The 12,093-nt window shown below is 41.2% G+C and overlaps 7 protein-coding genes across 7 annotated transcripts; 3 read left to right on the top strand and 4 right to left on the bottom strand. All coding sequences in view use genetic code 12, as the record gives it.

The window, feature by feature from the left end:
- Window positions 1-82: 82 nt before the first annotated feature.
- Window positions 83-490, bottom strand: FOB63_005345 (uncharacterized protein; the record flags this gene model as incomplete). Its single annotated transcript, XM_066102478.1, has 1 exon — window positions 83-490. One exon carries the CDS (start codon window positions 488-490, stop codon window positions 83-85), a length of 408 nt encoding a protein of 135 aa, XP_065958241.1.
- Window positions 491-750: 260 nt separating this feature from the next.
- ODC2 (mitochondrial 2-oxodicarboxylate carrier) lies at window positions 751-1,614 on the top strand (the record flags this gene model as incomplete). The annotated part of the gene is made up of 1 exon (XM_002616961.1): window positions 751-1,614. The coding sequence occupies one exon, from the start codon at window positions 751-753 to the stop codon at window positions 1,612-1,614; it is 864 nt and encodes a 287-aa protein (XP_002617007.1).
- A 39-nt stretch (window positions 1,615-1,653) lies between these two features.
- FOB63_005343 (uncharacterized protein) lies at window positions 1,654-4,146 on the bottom strand (the record flags this gene model as incomplete). Its single annotated transcript, XM_002616962.2, has 1 exon — window positions 1,654-4,146. One exon carries the CDS (start codon window positions 4,144-4,146, stop codon window positions 1,654-1,656), a length of 2,493 nt encoding a protein of 830 aa, XP_002617008.2.
- Window positions 4,147-4,470: 324 nt separating this feature from the next.
- Window positions 4,471-7,161, top strand: STE13 (Ste13p; the record flags this gene model as incomplete). The annotated part of the gene is made up of 1 exon (XM_002616963.1): window positions 4,471-7,161. One exon carries the CDS (start codon window positions 4,471-4,473, stop codon window positions 7,159-7,161), a length of 2,691 nt encoding a protein of 896 aa, XP_002617009.1.
- A 276-nt stretch (window positions 7,162-7,437) lies between these two features.
- FOB63_005341 (uncharacterized protein) lies at window positions 7,438-7,815 on the bottom strand (the record flags this gene model as incomplete). The annotated part of the gene is made up of 1 exon (XM_066102477.1): window positions 7,438-7,815. The coding sequence occupies one exon, from the start codon at window positions 7,813-7,815 to the stop codon at window positions 7,438-7,440; it is 378 nt and encodes a 125-aa protein (XP_065958240.1).
- Window positions 7,816-8,182: 367 nt separating this feature from the next.
- NOC2 (mRNA-binding ribosome synthesis protein) lies at window positions 8,183-10,402 on the top strand (the record flags this gene model as incomplete). Its single annotated transcript, XM_002616964.2, has 1 exon — window positions 8,183-10,402. The coding sequence occupies one exon, from the start codon at window positions 8,183-8,185 to the stop codon at window positions 10,400-10,402; it is 2,220 nt and encodes a 739-aa protein (XP_002617010.2).
- A 91-nt stretch (window positions 10,403-10,493) lies between these two features.
- Window positions 10,494-12,002, bottom strand: CWT1 (Cwt1p; the record flags this gene model as incomplete). The annotated part of the gene is made up of 1 exon (XM_002616965.1): window positions 10,494-12,002. The coding sequence occupies one exon, from the start codon at window positions 12,000-12,002 to the stop codon at window positions 10,494-10,496; it is 1,509 nt and encodes a 502-aa protein (XP_002617011.1).
- Between the last annotated feature and the right edge of the window lie 91 nt (window positions 12,003-12,093).

Below are 12,093 nucleotides of genomic sequence, written 5' to 3'. Positions count from 1 at the left end.
GTTTGAGAATTCGCGATGGCTATATAGTCTTCCCGAGATGGTTACCCGGTCATAAAGTTCACGCGCGCCTTTTCGATTAACATCAGGGCTTACAAGAGAGTTGAGGCATCTGTAAAAAAAAAATAAGCGATGGATCAATACACAAAAACATGGTTAGCATATGGGGCGAAGGGACTATAGATCCATTGGAACATACGCCATTGAATGCGAGAACGAAAGCACTTGAATGGCTGAGATGCATCATTGGGCACACATGTGGATGACACTCTTCAAAGAAAACTCGACAAAATTTGTCCAGTCCCCTCCTTTTAAAATAGCTGTACCTATCTATATTTGACGTTTCCGTCAATACTAGACCATGTCTGTTGTTAACACCGATTGATGAGCCTGCGATTGGACCCCACACTTGTGCAGGCAAGCGCTTTCGGCCCGTCGCGTTATTAGTCATTTTCAGATGATAACGACTGTAGATCACAGTAAAAGTAGACATGTACCATTAAATAGATAGGCATGAAGATATTGTAGATGTGTTAAGGATAGCAATTCCATTTTGGTCTCACGGAAGAAAATAACCAATCTCTTACCGCCTATCTGCGGGTTTTTTTCTGTGGGTGGAGACAATACTTCGCATCCTCTGCCCCAGAATCCTGTCTCGAGTCGTAAATTTTCCGATTACACTTGCACTCTTTTTTTTCTGCTCCTTCTCTTGTGCTCATTATCTCCCGCTAAATATCGTGTGTTGGTTCCGTGATGTCTGATCCTAAGCCTTTGCCGTTTGTATATCAATTCTTGTCTGGCGCTATTGCCGGTGTCTCCGAAATCTTGGTGATGTACCCTTTAGATGTGGTCAAAACAAGACAACAGTTGGCCACTACCAGCGATTACAATGGCACCATAAGATGCATTAAGAAAATTGTTGCCGAAGAAGGCGCCTCAAGGTTATACAAAGGCATCAGCGCCCCTATTTTAATGGAAGCTCCTAAGAGAGCGACCAAGTTCGCTGCAAACGATGAGTGGGGCAAGTTCTACAAAAACCTCTTCGGTGTTCCTACTATGAACCAATCTTTAGCTGTTTTAACTGGTGCTACTGCGGGTGCGACTGAATCGTTTGTTGTTGTGCCCTTTGAATTGGTCAAGATCAAGTTGCAGGACAAGTCTTCCAAGTTCAACGGTATGGGTGAAGTGGTTAAGCACATTGTAAAAGACAATGGTGTTCTCGGATTGTACAAAGGATTGGAATCTACCTTGTGGAGACATATTGCATGGAATGCCGGCTATTTCGGCTTGATCTTCCAGGTTAGATCTTTGATGCCTAAACCTAAATCTTCTACTGAAAAGACTCTCATAGATTTGACCAGCGGAGCCATTGGTGGTACTTTCGGTACCATGTTGAACACTCCTTTTGATGTTGTCAAGTCGAGAATTCAGGCTGGTTCTACCAAGTACATTTGGACAATTCCCTCAGTCTTTACGGTTGCTAGAGAAGAAGGTTTTGCTGCGTTGTACAAAGGTTTTGTGCCCAAGGTCTTAAGATTAGGTCCTGGCGGTGGAATCCTTTTGGTGGTATTTTCTACTTGTATGGACTTCTTCAGAACTATTCACGAGAAAGTATGATTCGTATATCTATATTCGCTAAATGACCCATTCGTGTTATTATGACGTCCAAGTGTTCCCGTAGACTAGTATGAAAATTTCAATAAGCTCTGTTTGCTTCTCAAAGTCAATGTAGCCTTGGTACTTGTCGAAATATTTGAACGTTGCTGCATAGTTATACTTCTCTATTCGCACTGTGGACTCCACGTTACTGAGAGAGGATAGTTCTTCTAGCAATTTGGTCACTTCATTCATATCGCGTTCTCGGGATTCATTCACGCTGAGTTTCTCTCCTATATCTTGTAAACACTGAGTCACTCTGGCGAAGTTGTCACGTTTAATGATGAACTTTCCGAAGATGTTGAATATAGAGTGATAGTTTTCAAGAAGCGTGTATAGCAAGTCATAACTCAAAGACTTGACAAAATGGCTTCCAAAAATCCAGTTATCGGAAGGCTTTGCCATCAACTCACTAAACGGAGGTCCCAAGCTAATCTCGAAGATTGCGAAAACTTCTTCCACAACATATTTTGTATCTTCTTCGTTAAAATGTTTGTACACAAATTTTAGAAATTGTACTAGTGCTTTGAAAAGCTCACTCCAACAATAAGATCTCAAGTCGTCGAAGGGATTTTTCTGACAGAAGAGAAGGATTTGATACAAGATGCATAATGTGATCTTGCAGTTGTCAATATCCAATCTCTTGTTGAGGTTAAATCTCAAATCTATTTGGATAATATCAATAATGTATAGAAGCGCTGACTTCTTCGAGTTTTCAATCGAAAGCGAAATTGGTGGGGATCTGTGGTGACACAACTTCCAAACATTCTCATCAATTTTGTAATCACGAAGAGCTGTTAATGCATCGCTTTTTGTTGAGGTGAGCTTCAAAAGTATAAGGTTTGAGATTCGTGCTCCAAATACATTTACCCTAGACTTGTACAAGTAATGATGAACATATGAAGAGACACAAAGCCAGATGTCCAACAATGGGACGCGTGTTTTCCTGGGATGCGTCAAATAAGTGACAAACGAAGCATTTTGCACTAACTGATACATCATCAACGAAATAACTAAATATGTTGGGGAGCTGACAGCATATTCACTATTCTTGGCATCGCCCACTTTTTCTTTCTTTTTTAGCCATTCAAACTCTTCGGTTTCATGCAAAAATGGATCAGACTTGTCAGTGCCCTTGACATAGTGAGGAAATTTGGTTACAGATGATATTGTATCTGTCGCCATGTACAGCCCTGGTATGAGTCTATGACCTGTAATCCAGCCAAAAAAACTTACACGGCTCAAATGCTGATCAAGTAAGTCTGGTTGCAATTGGTAATAGTAGTTGAAGTTCGCCGTTAATAATGGGACCACGCGTGAATTAATCTGCAAATGCATTTCTCGCAGGCTAAAGTCCTTGCTAGTGATCCTATTTGTGTACACATTGGCTGAAACATTACTTAATGTAGTAATGTCGAGTGATAAGGACATTTTATCCACAAGAAGTAAATTTATAGGGCAATTCGCCAAAGTGTAATATATCGTGTACAAGCGCATAAGCGTGTCATAAGAGAGGCGAAGAGACCCTGCTTTCTTATCCTCCGCATGATCCTCTAGTGTCTTCGAGGAATTTGTTATGCTTAATAGTTCATCAATTGGCCTCGATAAATCAACCTGGAAGAAAGTATGGACAAGGCTTTTTATAACTAAGAACTTGTTCGAATTCTGGTTGCTGCTCTCTAAGGTCATAGCATAAAAGATTGAGAATAATGTCTCGTGAGTGAGGAGGATAAGCTCCTTTAATGCCGTGAGGTAGGCATTTGTAGATTGTACAGTTGCCTCTTCCATCACAAGCTTAGTAGTCGCCAAGAGTCGATAAAGATCTCTTTCAGTAAGAGCATGTTTGGTCCCCGGAAGGCCAAAGATCAGCCCCAAAAGGTCAATCTTAAGTTCACTGGATGTTTTGCGTATACAACGAAACCATAACTTGAGAACGTGGGCTACTTTCTCGATCGAAGCATAATCTGTAGTCTTATTCTCTGGAAGAGATTCCTTTACCGAAGCCTGTACTCCATTGGCTTCATTGGAGTTCTCATGTTCCTCGGAAACTCTCGAAGTTATGTCCAATTCGTCTGCTATCATGGGTGAATTATCCAGAGAATTTCTAGCCTCTGATATTGAGTCAATGTTTCGGTTTTTGAGTGATTTGGCATCTTCTTTTTCTGCAAGTGATGTAATATCATCTCCGTCGTCAACAGGAGCCTGTGTGGAGTGTCCATTTTGTTGCGTTAGATCTTCTTCAGGCACCAGGCCTCTGTAATCTATTTCCGTAGCCCGGAAGCCGCTTTCAGTAGGAAAGTCTGGGTCACAGATGAGGGACACACCATAGCGAAATATCAATTGAACTGATGCATTGACTGTCGCCGTCTTGGCGCCCTTTGTCAAAAGGCTGGTCAAAGACTCGCAGAAATCGTCATCTGATAGGTCATTGGCGAATATCTTTTGGAGTTTGACCTCGGGCAGACCGTCTGAGGTCGAATTACTCAAGTCCATCGAATGAATTCTTGACAAGAATGTTCTTGTGTTTATTTCTGACTTGAGAATACCTCACTTCTGTCCCTCGAGATTTAACACGAGACGTGTACTTAGATCCCAATCATTTAACCCCGCGACTTCTGAAAACACCACCTGCATAAGTCTTGTAGTCAAATTTCCTTTGAGAGCCTAACTAGGAACTAGAGTCAATTCAAACTGAGGAAGAAACTGGTCCAGGCCTGCAATCGGAAATCTATTCTGAAATTACCTTGAACTATCTTTGCATTTAAGTGCAGCTGATATCCGGCATTGTTGAGGCGCAGTCTTGTACAATCGATCTCCATGGCATATGAAGCTGATGCACTGATTCCGCTTCAAAATTTGAACGAGTCGGCTTCTCGATCATCTGATGATGATAACTTCTCGGATTCATCTGCTACTTCTGAATTCTTCGACGATATAGACAGGTACAGAAGCCATTCTGACCAGAAGCAAGACTTTCTGTCTGATGCTAATTTCATAGAGAAACTACTGAGCTTTCAAGGATCGAAAACCTTGTCTAAAAAAGTGTGTGGTGCAATACTGGCAAGTATATTCTTGATATGGACAGTTGCACTTGTTCTCTACTCAACTGGAAATGTTCAAAGGAAAGCTTCAGCAATTTGGCACGGCCCAAACACCAATATAGTTCTGTTATCGCATCGAAATATTTCGTTGAATGATTTCCTGCTGAAGAAGTATAATGTTAGTTTTGAGAACTATAGAAAGGGTGCCTTTGTTAGTCCTCGAAAAATGGTACGCTGGCTCGTTCATTCTCAGTTCCCACAGTCAGATTCAAGCTATGGCAACGGTTTCTACTTGACTCAACATGATGAAGAGTACGTAGTACATCAATTCGGTACAAAGTACAGTTACAAAATCTTGGAATCTCGCCAATTTGAGTATGAGAATTCATTCTTTCAAGTTGAAGATATTCATCTCAATCCGGGTCTACCTATTGACGATGAATCTACCTTTCACATTCTAGTTTCCGACGAAACATATCAGTGGAGACATTCAAAATTCTCTATTTACTGGCTCTGGCAGCAGTCAACGGGGAAAGTTTTCCCCCTTCAGCCCACTGGCATCGAAAAAGACTCTATGGCTATAGAGAAGCTACACTTCGCCAAATTTGATCCTTCTGGAAAATATGTGGTCTTTGGTCATAATCACGACTTGTTTTTGTACGAACTCTTATCTGGGGAAACTACGAGGGTAACTGTGAATGGCAATTCCAATGTTTTCAACGGCAAACCAGACTATGTTTATGAAGAAGAGGTTATTGCTGGTGATAATATGGTATGGTGGTGTCCCGACCTGTCTAATTTCGTGTTTGCTACTCTTAATGACACCAAGGTCGAGGAGTATCATATCGATTACTTTTCCAAGGATCCGGAAGAAATTGCTATGTCCTATGATCAGCCACTGGCGCAAAAATCAAGCGAAGTAAACCAGTATCCTATCCGTACCTCAATCAAGTACCCTAAACCAGGAACCCCAATTCCAGAGGTAAGCTTAACCATGTTCAACTTATCACTGAGAAAACAAACTGTCATAGACATTCAAGGGGTTGATACAGGTGACGATCCCATTCTTTATGATGTGAATTGGATAGATGCGGATAATCTTTTGCTCAAAGTTTCTGATCGAACGAGCACCATATTATCTAAAAAGCTATTCAAGCCTTTAGATTCAAAGGTCATGAATATCTCTTTGACCAATACTTCGACATTCGGAGGATGGATTGAGAAGGCATCTCCTATAGCACTTGTTAGCCGAAATGACAAAACGGGATATCTAGATAAAGTTGTCTCCGATAACAAGGTGCAATTGGCTTTTTTTGACCTGGCATCATCTCAAAATTATTCAAAAATTCTTGGGCCAGTGTATTATAACTCACCATTGGCTTACGACGCTATTGAAGGTGTGGTGTATGGCTTGTTCGGTACTGACTTTAACCACACTTTCTCCTCCGTATCTATTGAGGACGCTTCACTTAAGGTTCTACAAGAGAATGGAAAATTCATGCCGATATTTAGTCCGGATGGGCAATTCGTGGACCTTGAGTATGCTGGACCGCTGCTACCTTGGCAAAAACTAATGAATATGGCTGATTTGCATGCGGGTGCCGTTTTCGAAAACGTCGGACCATTCAATGACCAATCAAATCTAAAAAAGGTTTTGGAATCAACCAACATTCCAACACGAGTATACAGTAAGGTGAAGGTCGGAATGGGTGATGAAGCAGTCGAGTTGAACATGATGGAAATACTTCCTCCAAACTTTGACCCGAATAAGAAGCATCCTTTATTAGTACACACATATGGAGGTCCTGGTGCCGCCATAGTTGATTACTCCTTTAGGGTTGAGTTCCAGGATATCGTCAGTTCCCAATTAGATGCAGTGGTTTTGATCATAGATCCTAGAGGAACTAACCCCGATAACTGGAAACTCAAGTCATGTGCTCGAGAAAAATTGGGCTTCTGGGAACCTAGAGACATTGTCACTGTGACCAAAGATTACATTAAGACCAACAAGTATGTGGATGAAAGCAAAACTGCCCTTTGGGGATGGTCATATGGAGGATACACCACATTAAAGACGCTTGAATTCGACAAAGGGGATGTATTCAAATTTGGTGCAGCAGTTGCTCCAGTAACTAATTGGATGTTTTACGATGCCATTTACACTGAAAGATATATGAAGAAAGTGGAAGATAACCCAAACTACGTGGCTATATCCAGAATTAACGGGTTCAGTAACTTCAAAAAAGTGAAGCGATTCATGATAATGCATGGCTCGGCTGACGATAACGTTCACCTTCAGAATACCATGTGGTTATTGGACAAATTTGATGTTAATGAAGTGGAAAACTATGACATCCATATCTTTCCTGATAATGATCACTCTATTTTTTACCATAATTCGAATAGCATGGTCTATGACAAATTGCTATGGTGGCTCCAACAAGCATTTCTGGGTTTCTACGACTAACATTATTTAGGTTAATATAATCTCAATTGTTGAGAATCTCTTACATGCAATATGCACGTCAGGATTACTCCAGAAGAGTTTCATCGTTATCTTACAGACTCTGTAAACCTCATCTTCGAAGCTGTCGCCCAAGTGTAGCTTGAACGCTCTTCTTATCTTTCCTCTGAACAGATACCACTTACCACACTGTAAATATCGGTATACTCTCTGTCCTCTTAAATGATTAGGCCTCCCTAGGAACGTAGCAGTGAATGTGTATATCTCAAATAACTGCACCTACAAGTCCCTCCTATTTCTACTGTCAGGTGGCCCGTTATTGACACGCATGTGGATAGCTTCACATCCACAATCCGGAATGCTGCTGAATCTTCGTTTTCTGATGTCGTCAATATCACCATATATTGTCGAACCAATCATGCGTAAGTAAGGCTCAGTCTGCTCATATTCAACTAAATATGTGTATAGCCAATCACTCTGTACATTGATCTGTGCTTCAGTTAAATTTAAGCAGCTTCCCATGCAAACGTCGTAGTTACCCGGGACCAACCTGTTACCCTTATCAGGCGGTACAACAACTTTAATATAATCACACGCATTTTGGATATATTGGAACATAACAACATTAGTTCCATTATTGCACTTGCTATCACACATTGTCAATTTCTCAATGTCACGTAACTGATCTTCTGAGTTAATCTATCTGAGCCACTGCAGTACTAACGATAGCTATCACTTTAACTGTATTAATTAATCTCATTTCGGAATCTAAACGCTGGATATAAAAGATAACTCTTGATATTTTCTTTTATGTCGATACTCATATATAAAAGAAAATAGCCCTATTCAATGCCAGCTCCGAACACGGTTGTGTATACAGCGTTGTTTGTTGCGCAAAGCATTGAACATCAATTGTGAAAGGGTTGTAGTTTGTTCTCAACATCAATCATTCCTGTGTACAGTTCTCTTCACATCTCATCTCGCTATTTTTTCCATTTCGAACCTACTCTCATCAAGTTCAAAAATGGCCAAGGCATCCAAAGCCACGAAAAAGTTTCAGAATAAGCATTTGAAACACACCCTTGAGCATCGTCGTGAGATCCAAAAGCACAACAAAAAAATCGCTCAAAGGAAAAAGACACCATCAAAGGTTGACAAAGATGCAGAACCAAAGGAATCTAAAAGCACTAAACCGATTTTCCAGGATATGTCTGTGGAAGAGTTCTTTGAGGGTGGTTTTGAAGTTCCGAAGCCTAAAAAAGGTGCTGTAGTGAACGAAAATTCTGAGGACGAAGAAATGGAAAGCAGCTCCGATGAGGAAGAGTCCAGCGTAGAGGAATCTGCCTCGAGCAAGTCTTCTCAAGAAGACTCTGAGGAAGAAGCTTCAGATGACGAAGCAACAATGAAGCAAAACCTCAAGCAGTTGGAGGAAAAAGACCCAGAGTTTTACAAATACTTACAGAAGAATGATAAGAATTTGTTGGACTTCGAAGGTGTCAATCCTATGGACGCCATGAGCGATGACGAGGATGAAGAGGACGAAGAGGATGGAGAGGAACAAACTGAGAAAAGAGAAGATGAGGAAAAGGCAGACGACAAGAAGTATGAAATCACAAGGGCTATGGTGGCTAAGTGGAACAAGCAATTGAAGACGCCAACAATCAAGTTGGTTCAAAATGTCATTTCTGCTTTTAAGGCTGCTGTATATATCAACTCTGCCGACGAGAACAATACGCGTTTTGTCATCAATGATCCTTCTGTCTTCTCTGAGTTGATGTTTGTTTGCTTGAAGCGTGTGCCTGAGGCTGTGAAAATCTTGGCGCCTTACAAAGTTAACCTGAAGGGCATTAGAATTGTGGATTCGAAAAACCCAAATACTACCCGTGTTGGCAGTTTGATGAAAAGTCAGGGTGGTGCCTTCATTACTCTTTTGAACGATATTACGAACACAGAAACAGCGGCATTGGTTTTGACGTCATTACAAGAAGTCTTGCCTTTCTACATTTCCCAAAGGAAAATCATAAAGCAGATTTTAAACGCTGTGGTTGAATGTTGGGCAACGACTACGGATGTCGAAACACAGGTTGCAACTTATGCGTTTTTGAACAATGCTGCCAGAGAATTTCCCAAATCAACCTTGGATATCATATTGAAGTCTACCTACTCGTCATTCTTGCGGAATTGTCGTAAGACCAACGTTCACACTATGGACTTGATCAACTTTTCCAAGAACTCTGCAGTTGAGTTGTTTGGTATCGACGAGCAATTGTCTTACCAAGTTGGCTTTGAGTACATCCGGCAATTGGCCATCCACTTGCGTAACACCATCACTAACACCACTAATTCATCTGAGGCTCAGAAAGATGCTTACAAAGCAATCTATAACTGGCAATTTTGTCACTCGTTGGACTTCTGGTCAAGAGTATTATCCCACTTTTGCAATCCTGAACTTGAGTTGGTGAGTCACAAAAACCAAGAGTCTCCATTGAGATCGTTAATTTATCCTTTGGTGCAAGTCACTTTGGGTACTATTAGATTGATCCCAACTGCTCAGTTCTTTCCATTGCGTTTCTATTTGATCCGCTCTTTGATTCGTTTGTCTCAAGGCACTGGTGTTTACATCCCAATTTACCCTCTCATTTCTGAAATTTTATCATCCACTGCATTTTCGAAACCAGGAAAGCCTACTAAATTGCAAGCGCTTGATTTTGATTTTATTATCAAGGCCAGCCAACAATATTTAGGTACCAAAGTATACCAAGATGGCTTATTTGAACAGTTCCTCGAATTGACAAGCGAATTTTTTGTGTTGTACTGCAAGAATATCGCATTCCCTGAACTCGTTACACCTGCAATTTTGTCACTCAGACGCTTTATTAAAAAGTCTAAGAACTTGAAATTCAATAAGCAGTTGCAGCAGCTCATTGACAAATTGAATGCTAACGCCACATTCATTACCACCCGGAGAGCAAATGTGGAATATGGACCTTCTAACAAGGCTGAGGTACAATTATTCTTGAAGGATGAAGCTTGGGATTCAACTCCATTGGGCCAGTATGTTGTGGTGCATAGAAAGGTCAGAGAGGAAAGAATGAGACTCTTGAAAGAGGCTATTTTAGAGGAAGAAAACGCTAAGAACAACGCCAATGATGGCATGGACTTGGAGGATGCTATTGAAAGCGGAGATGAGAGTGAAGAAGGCAGTGATGATGAAGTTGATGGAGATGATGATGATGAAGAATAATTAAGCATTTAGTTTTGCTAGTTGTACCATAGATTTCATTTGCCTAACATTATGTAAGGCCATCCTCAATAAATATATTATGTACTGCGCCTTAAACCTCGATGGGGATAAAGTTTCCAACTATACAGCTTGGAATATTGTACCGGTCTCGTCTGATTGTAAAGCTGAAACAGCAACTCTTTCGCTTCAAACCATCCTTGGTTCTTAAATTGCAGCTCGTAAGTACTGCTTTTTGGCCCTTATCGAAAGCGATGGCACCATATTTTTCCCAAAAGTTAACGGCACTCTCTTCACTCATCAACTCGTAAATCGCTAGTTTTCCATCTTTCAAATCGTCTGTCGTCACTCCAACCAACGATGCAAACTCTTTATTTCCTCTGTAAATCTCACCAGTACGTCTCCAAAGGCATGCTGGAATGGCCATGGATGTAAAAACTCGGTCATAATCAAGAAGCATTCTCTCGAAACTTTCTTCCACGAGCACCAAATCCACATCTTTTAGCGTTCTTGCAATAGCCCGAAATGCTGGCCGAAATATTGAAAGCGGTTTGAGAATTCTTTGCCTTGAAGATTGATTCATATAGTTATCCATATAGCTTTGAAGTCTAGCGTAACCTTTCGCATAATTGTACGGCTGAAGCAATCCAGCTTCGAGTTTGGCCTTGATAACCTGTTTCAACCGCTCTTCTGGTGATATCTCTGTCGTTGGATCAGCAGCTGTTAAGAAAAACTTGTCTCTTGCTGAATCAGATATCAACGGCTGCAGATTTCCATCTGCTGCTGCAGTATGCGATCTAGCATACTCCGTGTTTTGGACGCCATCTGTTTTCCTCTCCTGGTAAGGCTGCGTTTGGGCAAACTGTTGACTCTCCATTTTCTGTCGTGGGTTTTCATCCGAAAAAGTGGGGATAGGCTGCACATTTGGCGAGAACAGTAGCATACTATTTATCCCCGATGTAACATTACTAGAATTTAGATGATCGGATGGCGTCATCAGAAATGCCATGAGTGAGTCCGCGTTCGTTGAGTTTTCATTAAGAGCACCATTCACAAGTTCTGGATCATCAATCATAGATAGAAAATCATTAAGAGAGCTGAACTCGCTACCCGCATGCTCAGAGTAAAATACCGGCTCCTGGTTAAATGGTAGATTTTTATTTAGTGCCATCACACTCGGTTTCTGCTGCAGTTGGACTCCTTGTGGGAACATGGAGACCGGCTGTGGGCGGGTATTGTCAGGTATCATATTTGTGTCGTGCGGAGATTCAGTAGAAGTAATATTCAGGCTTGTCTGATTATCATTCGATTTAAGCTTTTTCTTTTGGCGCCCTGGCGTTGTTTCATCATGACAGAGATGACCAATACCTCTTTTGATACATCTCAGGCACGGTCTAGCGTCATCACAAATCATGTGAGAACGGCGGCAGTAAACGCAGGCCATTTCAACCTTTTTCTTTCTTTTTTTGACCTTCTTTGTTTGATCATCTCCATGTTGTGACTCTTTCTTTGACTTATTCAGTGTATTCTGGGGTATCTTCAGATCCACAGATGAGGACCTAAACTGCTCGTCCATCGAGCTCTGCCCTGTTTCCATGTCCATCCTTTCAAATTTCGAAGTATAGTCAGAGCGTTAGTGTGGGGGAATGGTAAGTTTATGCTTGTCAAATGAGATGATTTCTATTTTATTCGGA

This window comes from Clavispora lusitaniae (genome assembly GCF_014636115.1).
Source record: "Clavispora lusitaniae strain FDAARGOS_655 chromosome Unknown tig00002663_pilon, whole genome shotgun sequence".
Taxonomy (NCBI): domain Eukaryota; kingdom Fungi; phylum Ascomycota; class Pichiomycetes; order Serinales; family Metschnikowiaceae; genus Clavispora; species Clavispora lusitaniae.
Note: the sequence above shows the minus strand (reverse complement) of the source record. Positions and strands in the feature narration are given on the sequence as shown.